We start from the raw sequence: 18,334 nt of genomic DNA on the forward strand, positions 1-18,334 counted from the left end.
TCTCTCTCTCATTTGTCTGTTTAATAAAAACTATAACAGCATATTACTTAAATATCAAGTTCTGAAAATTGAATTTATAACAAATAATATGAATATATATCTTTGTATTATCTTGGCCGAGTGTAACCACGGCCATCTACATATACATGTAGAAGTCAGCTCAATAAATCATCATGAAAAATAGAAATGACGCATGATATATTATTGTATTCAAAATTTAAAATACGAGCGTAAAAATGCAAAACTCACTGACCTTTGTAATTAATTTTTTTCATTACTTTACACGAAATCGCCCTGACACGGAGATATATGAATGAATGTTACAACCGCTTTAATTCATTCTATAAGTCAGAAGTTTTCTCTGATTTGTTTATACTTCAGCGTTCGGCAACAATTGCAACGTTCTAATGCGCTAAAAATCGTGTGATTAAAAACTTAATGTGCATTCATCGTCTTTCTTAGGACAATTTTGGAGAATTTATTTTATTGACTTATTTATTCATTCATTTATTGGTTTACTTATTTATTATTTATTTTATTTATTTTTTTTTTTTTGGCACCTGACATTATATTACAATAAAATAGTTTCAATGCAAGGAAAAGATCAGAGGCATTCCGAATATATCGTTCATTTTGCGTTCACCGTTCGTTCACCGTTCACTTTGCGTTCGCGTTTGCGCTCCGTTCGCGTTCTGCGTTTGCTCACCGTTCAACGTTCACACATCGTTCACCAAGTTGCGTTCAGCGTTCACACATCGTTCACTCACCGTTCGCTCTGCGTTCGTTCAGCGTTCGCTCACCGTTCAAGTGGGAAAGTAGAAGGTTTCAGGGACTGTATGTCTTGACTGTCATAATTATGCATGGTATTTAATATAGAAATTTTTTTTTAAAACAATATAGATGGACCTTCAAATGATATAAACATTGTCCCTTTTCAAGAACCCTTTATACACTGCACACAGAAGAATCTGATTTTATGGTATTTTAGGGAGTTAGAGTTATCTACTCTTAGATCTAAAATTCAATAAACTAAATTCTACAGTCTAATAACTCAAACTGTAATTAATGCCAGCATTCTTAACATTTGAATAGTCCAAGATAAATAAACTAAACACTACTTGGATGTTTTTTTCCCACTTAAGTAAATAACAGTGATTTCTGTTTATCAATACTACAACGTCTTTAATTTTTTGAGAATAAGTACCCTTTGTTGAAAATGAAATTATAATAGATAATCTCAATATTTGTACCTTTATACGATGTAGTTTTCTCATTATCAAAAACAAAAAAAAAGAAAGAAGAAAACTTGATTTAGTGCATAGAGGCTCCTTCAAAGTGAGAAAAACATATAAATCCTTAGAAAGGGATAAAGATGTGCTATCATAAATAAATGGCTAAAGATCTTCTTTACTCTTGATGTTTTATAGACGACACACATGTACAGGAATATGATAATGATGAATCCTTACCAAACTAAAAAAAAAAGTCTAGACCAATGTAAATGGGCAAATAGTTCTCTAGCCTCAGAAACACGTGATATCTGCAATAATATATGTAGGTGACCCCGAAGGCTCAAATACCTGTTTTGTTTTGTTTTTATGTCCCGCCATAAGTATGGCCGGGGCATATAGAGGTACAGTGTATACGGGATTCCTAAACTTCATAAAAATCCTGATAGACTAAAATACATTGCAGGGTCCAGCAAATACTCTACCAAGTCCCCATCTCTATTACTTACAGAAATAATAAATGCTGTTAATTATGGAGAAACTTCAAACATTCTGTAATACAGCATTAAAAGTGGTGTGAATTAAATGGGATTCTCTAAAACATGTAAAACTCCAAAGAATATTTTTTTTGAAAATTCAATATCACATTATTTTTCCCTAAAAAGTATCACTAACATTAAAAAATGTCCCACTTTACACTTTATAAAACAGTTCCTCAAGATAAATTAAAAACCAGGCGTTTTGAAATCATGCAGAGACACCTGCTACTTCAATAACCAGAAGTCTCTGTCGAGAGTGTAGCTCTACTGGTTTCTACTTATAACAATTAAGGAAGAGAAAAGTACCACTTGGACTTGAAACTTTGCAACAGCAATAAATAAATAGTAATCCTTGTTTTACTCTCTTTTTGTGGCAAGATGAATTGCAGTCAGACTAAAACTGTAAAAGGAGTAGCCATTTAAAAGATTTTAGAGAAATTTGGATTTTAGTTACCATGGCAACATTATACATCAAAATTAAAAAAAAAATTAAGACAATTATGTATCTCAGTGTAGTCTACTTGCATGCCATGTTATATTAAAATCAGACCAAACTGTAGGCAAAGTAATGTTTTGAAAGTATATCAAAGAAATTCAATTTTTTTGTAACCATGGCAACACTTCACCAAAATAAAAAAAAAAATTGATATACAGAATAATGTATCTTAGTGTAATCTACTTGTGTGCCAAGGTATATTGAAATCATCCCAAAACTGTAGGAGGAGTAGCATTTTGAATGTATTTCACAGAGATTTCTATTTTTAGTAACCATGGCAACACCGTTCATCGAAATCAAAAACCGATTCACAGAATTATGTATCTTATTGTAGTCTACTTATATTGAAATCAGATCAAAACTGTAGAAGGAGTAGCATTTTCAAAAAAAAAAAATGTTTACAGACAGACGGACGGACAGACAGACAGACGGACGGACGACGGACACCTTACTATCGCATAAGCTCTTCTGGTCTCTGACCAGTAGAGCTGAAAATGAAACTCGGAGAGAAGATGGGCGAAAAAAGCGATCGAATTGTCTATATGGTGCGAAAAATGTAAAGCTGAAAAAAAATTGAACCTCAATTATGAGAGAATTTTCTTTGATATTTCAGCTAACACATAAAATAACAATAAAGTATACCTTATGTAAAATCTCCAATTTGCAAAAATGTTATAAAGATTGAATATTTTTTGTGTATGAAATAGCACACACACCAAAAGAGGATTAAAAAGATTATCTTATCATATTATTAGACAAATTTTCCTTAATAGGTGGTCTTCATTCCACATTTTTTTGAAAATTTATGCTCAAAATTTCCATTATACATATACATTTTTGGTTTATAAAAATATAGAGCAAAGACCCATTCTTTAACTTTTCCTTAAAAAAATACACTTCTATGACTTAAAAGTCGTATCTTTCCGAAACATACTTGAAGTCAATCTAGTCGAGGATCATACCACAAACATGATTTAGACTGTAGAAATTGCGATGGGCACTAATTGTGCTCCTTTGTTAGCTGACCTGTTTAGCTCACCTGACCTAAAAGCTCAAGTAACCTTTTCTGATCACATTTTGTTTGAAATCCGTTAGTCCCTAAGTTTTTCACATTTTCAACTTCTTCTCTAAAACCACTGGACCAATTTCAACTAAACTTGTCGCAAACCATGCTTGGGTGAAGGGGATTCAAGTTTGTTCAAATAAAGTCCCACGCCCTATTTCAAGGGGGAATGATTAAGAATTAGTTAAAATTTGGTGGTACCTTTTAATACTCTTCTCAAGATCCACTACGCCAAAAAAAAGTTGAGATTTATGTGAAACCTTTTTTAAATAGTGTAGGTTAAATTTTTTATTTGATCTTGAGCGCTGGGGATGTAAATGAACAGGATATTTTTTTTACGTTCAAATTAAAATTTTCACCGATTTTGAACTTGAATAGCCCCACGTTTCTATAGTTAAATTGACTTTAAACTGTGTATGATATTTAAATGCAGAGTCCGTAAATAAATCGATTACTGCTTTAAATTTCTAATATCTATGAAACGTGATTGATTTAATTTGTGTAATTTACAGGAGAGTCCTATCTTTATATAAAGTATTAAAACAAATAGATAGATCTTTTTTTAAATTCTAGTTAGTCTGAATTTATCAAAAATACGTCATACATGACTTTAACATAGGAATACGTAGAAAAAAATCATTAAAAATCTTCTCAAGAACAGGAAAACCATAATTGATCATATTTTGATATTTATTAAACTTTGATCGCCCATTGTGGCCCTACCCAATTCCTGCGGGTCATGATCTTAACAAAAATCTACACTACCTGGGGATGCTTTCACATGTATCATCTTTCATTGCCCAGTTTAAAAGATGCCATTAATTTTCACTATTCTGTAATTATCTCTCCTTGGAAGATCAAAGGCCTGGTCCTTCGTTTGAACAAACTTGAATCCCCATTACCCAAGGATACCTTGTTGTAATATAGTTGAAACTGGATAAGTGGTTCTGGAGAAGATGATATTACATGTTTATAAAGTTTACAATGACAAACACTGACAAATTTTGATCAGAACAGCACACTGAGCCTTCCCTCAAGTGGGCAAATAAACTTGCTGGATTTTACAAAAGGAGCAATTGCGTTTTTTTTTTTTTTGTTTTGTTTTGTTTTTTTTTTCAATTGTACCCAAATTATCTTTTTTTAAAGAATAACAAAAAAGCATAAATACATGTAATTATATTTTTAACCAAGTCTTCAAAAATATCTTTATTAAAACATCATTCAATAAATATATGGGACATTGTGCACACCCAGTGTAGCTACACATGTACTCTGTACACAGATATTTCAACAAAATAAAGTATTAGGATGTTTAAACATAATTTAAATACTATAGTTAAAAATTAACTTAGAATTATTACATATATGATAAATAGCACACATACAAATCACAAACAAAGACCATATATACAAATCACAAAAAAGAGCACATATACAAATCGCAAACAAAGAGCACATATACAAATCAAAAACAAAGAGCACATATACAAATCACAAACAAAAAATCTTTTGTACACTAAAACCTTTACAAGGAAGAATATCATAGTATTACACTGTCTTTTACATTAAATAATTTATGAAGTAGAACTACCATATCATTATACAAACCAAGTTAATAAAAAAGTTATTGGGACATATTTGCTTTTGTCTAATGTACACTTTCTTCCATCTAATATGTTCTATAATTTACCCCATTTCTATGGAAAAATGCCAATAAATGGCTACTAATTAAAGCAAAAAAAAAAATAAATAAAATCCCTCAGGATTAACAATGGACTTTTGTGTTATTGCTAAACTTGTCCCTTCATCACACTGCACCTTCTTTGTAGAACACCTGACCATATTCTGCTGTTAATTCATCACATATAAGACCTTTGAAACCAATAAAAAAACACCCTGAGCAAGATTTCTTGCATACATAAAAACAGCCACTTTCCAGAGGTTATCCTAGGATATAGCACAAAACAGCAGCATACCACTATGAATTTGTTCCTATTTATGCGATGTCTTCCATTTCTAATGGTATAGCATCTGGTATTTTCCCATGTCTCCTGTTATAAATAGACAGAGCACGTAGAACGGCCAGGGTGCCGACTCCGGATAGTCCAATCATAAGGTAGAACATCCCAGACCAGCCGTGGTTCGCTGATATCACCCCAATAATGGGACCCTCCAAAAAGGTACTAACACTGCCAAAACCTGAAAAGACAGGAGAGGTTATCATTATATGCATTAAATATACCCCCCCCCTTTATTATTACTTAAAAGGTCCCAACATTACCAAAACCTGAAAAACAAAAGAGAAAATACCTTAATATGTATCCTCATTATTATTTTCATTTTCAAAATATGGGCTGTTATGATTTTTAATTATTTTTCCTGGTAAAATACAGCCAGCTTTGGACTTTTAATGTCAGAAATGATTTATTCCTGTTCATATCTACAGAAGTATTCTTCAAAACACAAAAGAGCTAATTTTGACAGCACATAAAAAGGAACAATTTTGAAATAAAATACAAAAGTAGTACATGCATTTGTTTAAGGCTGGATGGCCTATAAAGTTTAAAGTGTATCATCATGGGAATTTAAGTTACAATGTGTGTGTTTCTTGGTATTGTTTAGAAAATAAATTGATTAAAGATGCAAACTCTAGGTTCATTTGCATTCTTTAAAATATACTCCCCTCCCAATTTTTCTTTAGAAAATGAGGTGTCACAAAAATTTGCTGATATACAGTTCTCCATTTTGTATATCAAATGTACTCACCATTGACAAGACCAACAGCAGCAGTATTATTTCTATAGGAAATGCACTCACCATTGACAAGACCAACAGCTGCAGCGGCGGCATTTCTTCCATCCATCTCTCCCAGCTCATTAGGGATGGATCCACCTACAAAACAATTACACTGTAAGATCCACCTACGAAACAATTACAATGTAAGATCCACATACACAACAATTACAATGTAAAATCCACATACACAACAATTACAATGTAAGATCCACCTACAAAACAATCACATAGTATGATCCACCTACAAAACAATTACAATGTCAGATCCACATACACAACAATTACATTGTAAGATCCACCAACAGAACAATTAAAATGTTAGATCCACCTACAAAATCAATCACAATGTAAGATCCACCTACAAAACAATCGGAATGTCAGATCCACAAATTAATCACAATGTAATACACTGTGAATATTTGATATATAATTACTTAGGATGCTGTCAGGACCACAGGTGAACACTCCAGCTAAAAACATGAACACCGTGTTAAAGACAATTCCCCATGTACTGGTCAGATAAAACGCCAGGAGGGAGACAGCCGATAAAGCCACGGAATATCCGGTACCTGCTAAAGACCTGTAATTAGACAAAATTATGTTACAATTCTGGTTAATATCAATTTTGTAATTACGATATCTGTAAATTTTACTATTAAGGTATGAAAAGCATTTCTTTTTGGCATTTATTAGGCAAAATCAATACAGTTGCATGTAATTTGCAGATTATCTGTTGATAGGATATATATTGACTGGGGTAAGGGGGTGGGGGTATTCTGTGTACAGATAAAATTGAGTCACCATGAATCTTAAAACCTGACACACTTTTGGTGTCAGGTTCCTTGACCCTCTAAAACACCCCCTCCAATGTGTTGTAGAAGATTACCTGTCAATGACAATTTCTGTAACAGCACTGCCCCCTCCCAAACAGCCCCCTCCAATGTGTTGTAAACAGATAACCTGTCTATGACAATTCCTATAACAGCACTATCCCCTCCCAAATACCCCTCCAATGTGTTGTAGAAAAGATAACCTGTCAATGACAATTCCTATAACAGCACTGCCTAACACTCCACCCACCTCAAATGTTGTAGAAAACATACCAGCCTGGGCTTTGGTGTACTTTAACTGAAAAAGCATTTTAACATGCAAGATTTAGGTCAAAGATAAATGATATGAAAGAATAGATGACACATTTAAAGGTTAACACATTTAAATAACTAGGTCTTTCATGTTAACTTTAGATTTTACTTCAAGTATTATAAACAAATAATCTGTTAGAATCATGTTTGGTGTTGACTTTCTCTGCTTCTCAGGCACAGTGACCCAGATAGCATGACTACGTTGGGCCAACATTGGTAAATGGTTGCATGGTTGACGTTGGGTAGACAACGTTGGGCCAACGTTGGACCAATGTTACCATGTCAACCTTCTTGATCATGTTGGGATTCCTATGTTGGCCCAACGTTGGTCCAACGTAACCAACTTCTATATTCGCTCAACTTTCAAAGGGAGTTAGGATTCTAATGTTGGCCCAATGTTGGCCCAACGTTTGTAATACACCTTACTGAAAATGTCTAATCAAGTTGGTAGTAGTACGTCGGCCCAGCGTTGGCCCGATGTTGGCATGTATAAGTGTTTCAAGATGGGATATTTATATTGGGCCAATGTTGGCCCAATTATTGTACTGCCAACTAAATGATGGTGTCCATGTAAGCTGATGAGCGTTACGTTGGGCCAACGTTGGTTTCAAGTTCTTAAATCGTTATGTTCCGAATGTTGCCCCATTGAACTGTTGTGTTGCAAGCTTATTTGATTGCAAAACATTAATTTAGATGCACATTCTGAAATAATAGAGGGTATTCGCTGTACTTGCTTTTAATTGGATGACTGCATCTGTTTAGATCTGATATTTTCACCATTCTTATCTTTGAACTAAAGTGATCACAGCACCAAAAAAGTTTGTTTTTTTTTTTTTTTTTTTTTTTTTTTTTTTTTTTTTAAGTGGGTGCATGATTATTTATTAGTTTTAAAATCCTTAGCTCTAAATTATGAATTATTTCATGAGCGTTGTATTCATGAGAATAAGAGAAGACTGAATAACATTTAAAAAGTTCCAAAGAACAGGATATGAATGAAGCCTACATATACATAAATCAAGATAACACAGCTTTATAATTAAATTGAAACAAAAGTTAGGCGTTCGCTAAAGCTTGGAGAGTCGCGACGATTAAAACACCAAACTGTTGGGTGAGCTGTCAGATTCAATTGCTCACAAGTGGGTGATAGACTCAAAATGCAGAGCAAGTAAGAAGGGAGATTTAAAAACTATGGATTATACCATTGTTACAGCTGCATCTTAGAAGCGATGTAAGTATAATTATTCATATTAATTCAAGTTTACTGTTAAAATTGTTCGGAATTCATCCTTTTCTTGTTTATGCTCACAAGCACTATATAAGTTAATGTAAATATGAATTATATATGTACATACAGTTGGCACATACATGTACTTTAAACTTTTATTTACAATAACTTCTAGTGCTTATTAAGAAATACAATAATAAGTAAGGTAAAAACATTTTTCAACTTGTCTCCATCTATTGTCTATTGCATACACGATTATGATTTTTACAAGGATACTAAGGTTTATAGATCAACATGTACTAGTAGTATTTTACATCGTTGTCTTTAAAAGACTTAATTACATGATTTATATATTGGAGTCTGTACCAGTATTTACTTTGTTTCCAATTCCAAATTATTTGTATTTTCAATCGGAGACCGTAAGGAAAACAAATTTTGTAGCGGTAACTGACAAAGAAACTAAAGAACATAAAGGACTGTATGAAGTACGTATGCCTAAAATCAAGATGGAGGCCTGGGAGGCGACAAGGGGAGGAAAAAAGAAAGAGCGGGGAAGAAAACAAAAGGACAGTGATAGAGGAAGTGAGCCAGGATTAAGAACTTTAATATTTTTCATACATTTCCACCATTATCTATTTTAAAAGTAATTTTGTAAATTCTGATTGAATTGATATATATCTATAAAATAATTTTACAGTGAATCACTTGTAATGTTTTCTTTGAACGTGTATGCATTATGAATTCAGGTTGAAATGTGTATTATTTTTTTTTTAAACAATTACGAGAAAGGTCTAAATAAAGAATTATTTATAAATGTATTTTCAAGAAGTATTCATTCAATTTATTTAAACAGATGTAAGTTTCATCCAACAATTGGCCAACAGAAAGAAGCTTAAGGCCAATAAACCGTAAATATCGGACCAATCATTCAATGAAGGGTCAACGTTGGGCCAACCTAACTAACCGATTGCAAATGTTCCTATGTTGGCTGTTAGTTGGCTTACTATAATAACTACGTTGGCCCAACAATATGCCATCTGACATTTTAACAAAGGCCCAACATTGGGCCAACCTAACCAACCAGTTGTTAAGGTTGGCTGTTAGTTGGCTTACAATTATACCTACGTTGGCCCAACAATATGCCATCATGTTGGACCAACGTTGGGCCGATGAGCAAAATGACCGTGGGCCAACGTAGGACTACCAACAGTGGGCCAACGTTGGAAAAAAAATTGGGCCAACGTTGGCCCAACAATGTCTTGCTATCTGGGGATAAGCATAATATACATACATTATCCCATCTTTGCCTTCTCTGTCCTACTAATGCTTAGAGCACAATGTAAATTTGTAATCACTCAATAAGTAACTTTGTAATCACTCAATATGTAAATTTGTAATCACTCAATATGCAAATTTGTAATCACTCAATATGTAAATTTGTAATCACTCAATATGCAATACCTTCCCTTTTCTAGCGCAAAGAAAGAAATTAGCATTCAGTAAATACATTGGTAACCACAACATATACATGCAGTAACCCCCCCCCCCCTCTCTCTCTCTAATACTTACATCATTCAGTAAATACATTAGTAACCACATATACACACAATAATCCCCCTCCCCCTCTCTCCTTTCTCTCTCTCTCTCTCATACTTACAGCATTAAGTAAATACATTGGTAGCCAAATATACACACAATAATTCCCCTCCTCCTCTCTCTTTTCTCTCTCTCTCATACTCAAAGAATTGAGTAGATACATTGGTAACCACACTTACAGCCCCCTCCTCTCTCTCTCTCTCTCTCTCTCAGATACTTACAGCATTAAGTTACCACATATACATGCAGTATCTCAAAACCTTTAAACAGAAGACAGCATCATCCACCTCTGGTAACATCCTACCAACAAAAAAAGTCAACATATGATCTATAACTATAAAATTACCCACTATACATCTGAATCCTCTATCTACAGCATTCAGTTATTTGTATTAAACTACCATATATAAACTGACAATCATAAGTAATACGAAGTAAAATTATGAAACTGTCTTATATTCATTATATCATAATAAAAGCTACAAATTAAATAAATGTCGCAATGGGATTTTCCACATCTGCAACCATGAGGTGCTTCCTGTAGATTTTGATGATGTGGAACTCTTTGCTATAATGGAAAATAACTTCTTTAAATATGTTTGCATGGGATATCTAAATATAATTTATAAACATCGTCCTTGAATATCAATTGTGTCTTTCACGTACACTGGTCCTGATTTTTTATTTCTTCATTTTCTTACATTTCCAGGAATTTCTATGCTTCCCTTACTTACATTTTCCAGGAATTTCTATGCTTCCTTTACTTACATTTTTCCGGGAATTTCTATGCTTCCTTTACTTACATTTTTCCGGGAATTTCTATGCTTCCTTTGTTTACATTTTCCAGGAATTTCTATGCTTCCTTTACTTACATTTTCTGGGAATTTCTATGCTTCCTTTACTTACATTTTCTGGGAATTTCGATGCTTTATCTTCTCAATTAATTAAGTCCGATTTCTGTATAAGTTGTTGAAGATCATTATATCGTTCAATAGTTGTAAAGTTGTTTTTCGCCTCTTGAAATATATTAAAATGTTTTGGATTATATGTTGTCACAAAAAATATATTTCAAGAGGCGAAAAACAACTTTACAATTATTGAACGAGATAATGACCTTCAACAACTTATACAGAAATCGGACTTAATTCACAGCCAACAACAACCACCCAATTAAAGAACAAAATTATTGACCAGAGCTAAATTCAACTCCATTCCTGAAAAATATTCAGTATCAAAATGCGGTGATCCCAGATGTGGTACGTGCCCTTTTCTACGAACAGGATCCTCTATTATTTTCAAGCGTGGAAAAACTTTTTATGTAAATGAAAAAATGTCATGCAAAACCAAAAACCTTCTTTATTGCATAACTTGTAACAACTGCAGAGAGGAATACGTCGAATTACTTATTTTCAATACAAACCAAAAACTAAGTAATGTACTTCCAACAAGCACCTAAATAGTGGATAAAGGACATGAACTTATCGTCAACCCCCACCCCACCCCCTCTTTTCGGACGGAGTTTAAGTTGAGTTACTTTTCATGATATGCTCTATTATAACAAAATCAACCATCTTTGAGACAAACATGCTACCTTACATCACGTGACGAAGTTTAGTATTCACAAAGATACCTGATATAAGAAATCACTTGGTGAATTTATAATATTCAACATGTCACAACTGGTTACTAAAAGAAAAAAAAAGTTTTTTTTTTTTCTCTTTAAATCCACGTACCGGTATGTTTGTCTATTAACCCTCTTTTTATACAACCTTTTTAATGCTAATAAACGGAGAACAAAAAACAGGATAAAACCCAGATCACATGCACTGATTTACTTACAGATGTAATTTTGATATGTATGCAGATTTTACTCTTGGTGTGTATTTCTAATTTTTGTAATGCTTTCATTTGCGTCCTCAAAATTTATGTAAATTAGTATGAAATTTGCAATTTCAAAGCATTTTGTAAATTCTTGATTTGCAAATTGACTTTCTGGTTGCTCTTCAACTCAGTGTTCATCCCATGCACTAAGAGGAATATTACTATTTTTTGTTTAAATGCTACTTAAAATAATACTTGCATTTTTAATGTAATACAGCAAAAGATCACTGTTCTTTCTGATATAAAAAGCATTTTTAATGAAATTGATAATCCTATATTTGAGAGAAAATTTCAATATTTCTGTCCTGTTAATTTTGCCATCTATGTTCACATGACTGAAAATACACCACTGGTAAATTTATTCATATTGAAAAGATATAATTTGTACCTAGTCTGACGAGATGTAAATTTTGCACTAGGAATAAAAATAATCACGCGTAGATCTTGCTTATCCCCTCCCTTCCCTGATCACAAGCGCTAAAATACAACCAGGAGCAAAATGTTTAAATAGGTGCAACTGAACAGGGCTTATGTATAAAGAAAAAAGTGAACATCCTCTGTATCGTATAAAGACTCCTGTGTATGAAAACAGATTTATACTTCGTAAATTCATACTTTTATTTAATGTAACTATATGTAAAGTACAGATTGAATATTTATCAATCCTGCAGTATCTTTGTAGTTTATGGAGATCAAGGCTTCCAGTAATCTGCAAGAATTCCCCTGGGTATCAATTGTACCCCGTTATTAGCAGACCCATTTTTATATTCATATCAAGCAGACTTTATTCAAAAACTTCTATATGAAAAGGAGAAGTCTCTTACTGTGATCTTCAATTCAATATATAGAAAAAAATATGAAGATATTAATTTTCATTCCTACGTTGATTAGATAATCCCTTGAGACTTAAAATACCACAGAGTCTGACACGTCTTTTTCATAATTAGATATTTTATTAGAAAAAGACGTTAATTGTAACCTTACAACAAAACTTAATGATGAACGTGATGACTTCAATTTTTGACATGGAATGCTTACTCCTCCATGCCACCTGACCCCGCCACTGATGCTTTTTGAGGTCTGTGTTTGCTCTTCTCACGATTTGTATTATTTCAATGTACTTTTGAGCTTGATTACTGTTCATTGTCTCCGTATTTTATCCTTCTCTGCAATGGGTTCTAAAAGTTTAGCTAATGTCGTATTTACTGTACATTTTATTGCAAAAGATGAAGCGCTTCCCTTCAATTAAACTCAAATGTTTCGTTACCATCTTAGTCCTGGAAGCGTAGTCCTCTGAAAAAAAGACTAAATCAGGACAAGATATTCACTGATATAATTTATTTGATTTAGGGTTTCCAGCATGATTAAAAAAAAGAAAAAAAACCCTAATTAACCAGAAATGAACCTCAAAGAAGTTCTATACTCTGTGTTCTGTATACCAGCACAGTATGCGATTAGAAAATGCACACGTCGTTTCTTTTTCCTTCAGAAATCCTTTTAGTCTTTGAAGATTTCTCTTTCTGAATGCAATTTATCAGTTTGAAGAGTTTCGGAGTCTGCGGGTTCCGGAGTCAACAGTTTCCGGAATCCACGCGTTCCGGCCGGTGGCGGCGGCGGAGCGCGTGCGAGTAATCTCAGCATTCGTTTCTTATAAGTATAGAGTCCTTGTTGTCATCTCTTCCTCCCCCACTTTGATGTTTTAGGTTGTATGGGATACCACACACGTTTTCTACATTTTATTTACCTATATATGTAGGATTTGGAATACCCACATCTTTTAATATACGAAATTGTATTTTTAATGATATTTTTGATTATTTCAATGAAAAATACAAAATTATTTTTTCTAATAGACGTTTTCTCAAACGCTTAATATCATATTCAAGAGTTAATTAATATAGATTTGATATAAAAACAAAAATGTAAAGAAATAATTCTTGGTATTTTTTTTTTTTTACTTTTCAACAAAAAATATGCATTTAAACTGGGAAAACTTTTTTTCTTCAACATGTTCAAAATAGACGGATTTCATTTATTGGTAGTGTACGATTAGAATGTGTCTGAATATGTTAACAAATTGATAAATAGAAATGGAAAAAGTATAAATAAATGGGAAATAACAGACGCATTTAATTATATTTTAAATATAAAAAAATCCGAATTGAAGATTTATTCTTCTTTATTTTCAAAGGGTTGCTATTTCAGAAATTATGAGCATTTCCCACCTTACTCAAAATAATCGCACTTTTGTGCAGTGATAGTTTTTGACGCTGAACTGTTTTGAAAATAATGCATGAACAATCGTTTTCCAAGATGTGTCTCCTTCAGAGAAATTGCAATCAAAATTCGAAACGTTTTATGGCTATATACAAAAGGTAGTTGATTTGAAACTAAGAAATAACTTCTGGAAGTCCATTCTGGTGAACATGATAATTGATTTGTTATAAGAATTAAGTAAAAAGTGAAGTAATCATACTTATTCATTTCTGACCGCACATAAGATGCTGTATAGTAACTCAAACAATTGAAACACATCTCTTTCTGAAAAGTGTTCAAAAGCATCAAAGTTTAAACGATCCTTTACAGGGTCTGCTTTTTAAATGATCATAATGTAATTATTAGAAGGTAGTAGACATACGTGTGAATACTTTGTCTATTTTAAATAAATTGCCAACTTTTGAAAATTTGCATTAAGAACAGTTTCAGAGTGGTCTTTTAAACGGTGTATATACAAATGTTGAACTTATAATGAAGCCTTCAACCAAATTATAACAATACTTTAAACGGAAGCACGTCATAGCAAGGAGATAATCCATACAGCATTAGATACACGCGACCGTGTTCACTCATTTGTATAAGTGATCCTTACGCCACCTAACCATTATGCCATTTAAATATGCGTGCTCATTCACAAAAAAACATAAAAGGTCAGGTCACCACATTGTTTTTTCTATTGTTCTCTCTATAATTCTCCAACACAATAGACAATAGACACAAAAGACCCAAAATGTTTTAGTACAAAGGCACACATAATACTGAAGTTAAACATTTTCAGTCTTCAAGAAACTCCAAAATTTTAATGAGGCATTTGCTTCGCTTGCCTCTGGTGGATACGGTCTTTGTGAAAACTTTCGCAAAAGTGAGTGGCAATAATACGCATTATCATTTAGGCATAAATGAACAACGAGATCGAAATACAAATATTTTTTAAGGTCGAAAACTAGAGGACAACGCTTAATTCACCAAGCAGTCGTAACTGAAAAGAACGAGTATTTATCACCGATTTATCAGCCTATAAAGTCATCCTAGAATGGAGTGAAGTCACTGCAGAAAGCAATAGGAACTACTCGTCTGAAGTCGAGGGTAATGTAAGTTTTTTTTTTTTTTAAATTTCGTTTTCGTTTGTTTACCATAGACCAGTAACTTATGAACTAGGAAGTGTTATTCAACTTGAAGTTGTCATTTTTTGTTGATTTTTAAGCATGAAAGCTTTTGATCTTTGAAAAAAATAATATGTTTGTAAGAAAATTTGATTTGACTATAATAATGAACCCTTTCTAGTACTGGGTCCTATAAAACTTTACCAGAGGAATATGATTTGATTAACAAAGAGATATGGTTTAAATACTTTAATGATTTTGAAAAATATAAATACAATTGAAAACATGAAGGCGGCCCAAGCAAATGTTTCTTACCATATGGAAAAATAATCCATAATCACGATATACTGCTTGTCATTTCTGGTGATTGGAACTGAAACTTTACCAGAGGAATATGATTTGGTTAACAAAGAGATATGGTTTAAATACTTTAATGATTTTGAAAAATATAAATACAATTGAAAACATGAAGGCGGCCCAAGCAAATGTTTCTTACCATATGGAAAAATAATCCATAATCACGATATACTGCTTGTCATTTCTGGTGATTGGAACTGAATCTACTATGCCGATAGCATTACATTCCATGGGGTCATACACTGAATAACGTTGCATTCTTGATTTTCCCTTTCCTGGACCTATTATTTTTTTCATGGTAATTGGTTTGCATGACTGGCACAAACGGTGAATATGGACATGTCAGGCCATCTGACAGTTTGTTAGGAATGACTCTAATTCTTGGCCAAATTGGATGTTGTTAGATGCTTAAAAGTATTAAAAACTTTTTTGTAATCTTCAGAGCATTCAAACTTCTTTTTTATGTTAGGCACATGTGGAGATAGGCCACATTTGAAAAGCCTTGTACAAATCTATGGTAATAAGAAGTTATCCCGATAGTATGGCTTCCATAAGGCGCTCAAATGTACCTGGGCTATCAAAAGGCCAAAGGTAATACCTTAAATTGTGATAAATTCTTGTGGGTTGCAAACGCTGTCCTCTCCATGTTAGATTCAAGGGATCACTCAATAAAAGAACATCAGGTCATAGATTTCAGATAAATAATGGGGGTCAGTAACTTTTATACAAACATATTAATTTACCTGATCATTCTATTTTGTCAATGAAATTTAGAATTCTAGAAAAGATTTACCACCAAATAAACAGTCCATCACTGAGTACACCTTTCCGTAGACAACGAGAAGAATTTTGGATTAGAGAGCTAGGGACAGCCTTTCCCTATGGATGTGATGACAATGTCGATAGTGTTGGAAATCTTTCCAGTCCACAGTGTAACAATGTAAATGTGATGGGACTTTTTAACCATACACAGAGACGTAAGCGTAGTCATGGGCATCGGTCTGACAATAAACCTTTGATACACGATGTCTCTTTTGATTCATTACTACCTTACGTAAATCAACAGTTAGGTCTACATCATATTCGCACCAAACTTTACTCTGTCCCTTTGAAACTTTTAAATAGTCTTCTTGAAAAAGTCAAGGAAAGTCCATTTTTTGATTCCTCGACACCAGAATATAGGCTCGGATCTGTGATTATGGATATTGCAAATCATAGGCTTTTTAAACTCCCGTGTTTAACTGAAGAAAATGCAGCTAAAACAATCCGTTTTTTCCTTAAACTTCAATATGCCAACAAAGGAATTGACGCGGTTAATATAAGTAATATTCTTAATCACAAAAGGGTCCAGTCTTGTATTCCACCATATTTCAAGTTAAAGACTACACCTTGTATTTCCTACAAATATACATCGACTATTGCTTCCAAACTTTTTTAATTACAAGAAAACTTTACAGGACCTGGATATCTGAAACATAATCCTCCAGCGTGTTCATGTTCTTCTTCGCCCTATAACTAGTCCTGCTGGACACGTTATTACTGGTGACGTAAATATAGTTAATAATGAGGACCTTAGATCACTAATCTTAAAAGGTCCTAAATTTAGGGAACCCCGATCCTTCAACTGGCGTCGGAATTTCATAAATATTATGGATTCTGTAGAGGACTACGCCAGGCGATGGGCTAGACATGAAAAAGAAGACCTTGACACTTTGTCAGAATGAATTAAATGTATCAGATGTATGTTAAAATTGTGCATGAAAAGATTGAGGGGCAATATGAGAACCATCTATCCTTCTGTATTCAATAATCCAGAAGTGAAAAAAAAATTAGATAGATTACATGATCAGTACGTACTGGTCCCCGCTGACAAAGCAGGTAACAACATTGTCTTTGTTTGTAAGGCTCATTATATTAAATGTATTTTAGAGGAACTTGGATTTAATTTCAGAAGTGGTAATCCAACTTATACTCGTAGTTCCCTTTCTAAGGAAGAAATTCTTCAAAATCATATGTCAGTTTTGAATATTTTAATATTCCAAACAACCAAAATGAATTTGAATTACCATATTTATATTGGATTCCAAAACTTCATAAAAATCCTTTCAAACAAAGATACATAGCGGGTTCCAGTAAATGTTCAACCAAGCCTCTTTCTTTACTCCTCACTAAGATATTAACAGTGGTGAAGGAGAAACTTGAAGAGTACTGTGCAACAATATATTCGAGAAGTGGTGTAAATCAGATGTGGATACTTAAAAAATCCAAGGAACTTTTGGAAAATTTGAAATCACAAGATTTTACCAAAATCAACAGCTTAAAAACTTACGACTTTTCAACTTTATACACAACCATTCCCCAAGATAAATTAAAATCAAGGCTTTTTTATATCATTGACAGCTTCCTTGTATGAAGTTTTGGCGTGAAAATTTGATTTCGTCTTTGAATCCCTTTGACTTAATACAAGGTCTTGAAAATATGTCCCTTTCCCTGGACTGTATATTTGTTTTAAGCAAACGATTTTTTGCCTTCTTTCCTTCCTTATGCTAAACGAGATACCAGCATTGTCGTTCATAGATCTTTCATAGATTCGCTTTGCTGCGACTTTTGGGTGGTACTGTAGGGTTCGT

At 33.1% G+C, this 18,334-nt stretch overlaps 2 protein-coding genes across 2 annotated transcripts in view; one reads left to right on the top strand and one right to left on the bottom strand.

The window, feature by feature from the left end:
* Window positions 1-18,334, top strand: part of LOC133203783 (uncharacterized) — a 177,748-nt gene that overhangs the window by 103,390 nt on the left and 56,024 nt on the right. The gene's annotated exons all lie outside the window — the stretch shown is intronic.
* Window positions 5,227-6,837, bottom strand: LOC133203458 (uncharacterized). The gene is made up of 4 exons (XM_061339237.1): window positions 6,830-6,837; window positions 6,558-6,703; window positions 6,145-6,219; window positions 5,227-5,526 (listed from the first exon to the last, which is right to left on the bottom strand). The coding sequence occupies exons 1-4, from the start codon at window positions 6,835-6,837 to the stop codon at window positions 5,324-5,326; spliced, it is 432 nt and encodes a 143-aa protein (XP_061195221.1). The 3' UTR covers window positions 5,227-5,323.

The sequence above is a fragment of the Saccostrea echinata genome, unplaced genomic scaffold (assembly GCF_033153115.1).
Source record: "Saccostrea echinata isolate AGI-Se365-2 ecotype Australia unplaced genomic scaffold, CSIRO_AGI_Sech_v1 ptg000051l, whole genome shotgun sequence".
Lineage (NCBI taxonomy): Eukaryota > Metazoa > Mollusca > Bivalvia > Ostreida > Ostreidae > Saccostrea > Saccostrea echinata.

Excerpts from the sequence above, each read along its gene's own strand:
- LOC133203458 (XM_061339237.1), bottom strand. Across the intron at positions 6,220-6,557 it reads TGGTCCTGACAGCATCCTAA|GTGGATCCATCCCTAATGAG; the intron begins GTAATTATATAT and ends ATTGTTTTGTAG. Across the intron at positions 5,527-6,144 it reads AGCTGTTGGTCTTGTCAATG|GTTTTGGCAGTGTTAGTACC; the intron begins GTGAGTGCATTT and ends CTGTCTTTTCAG.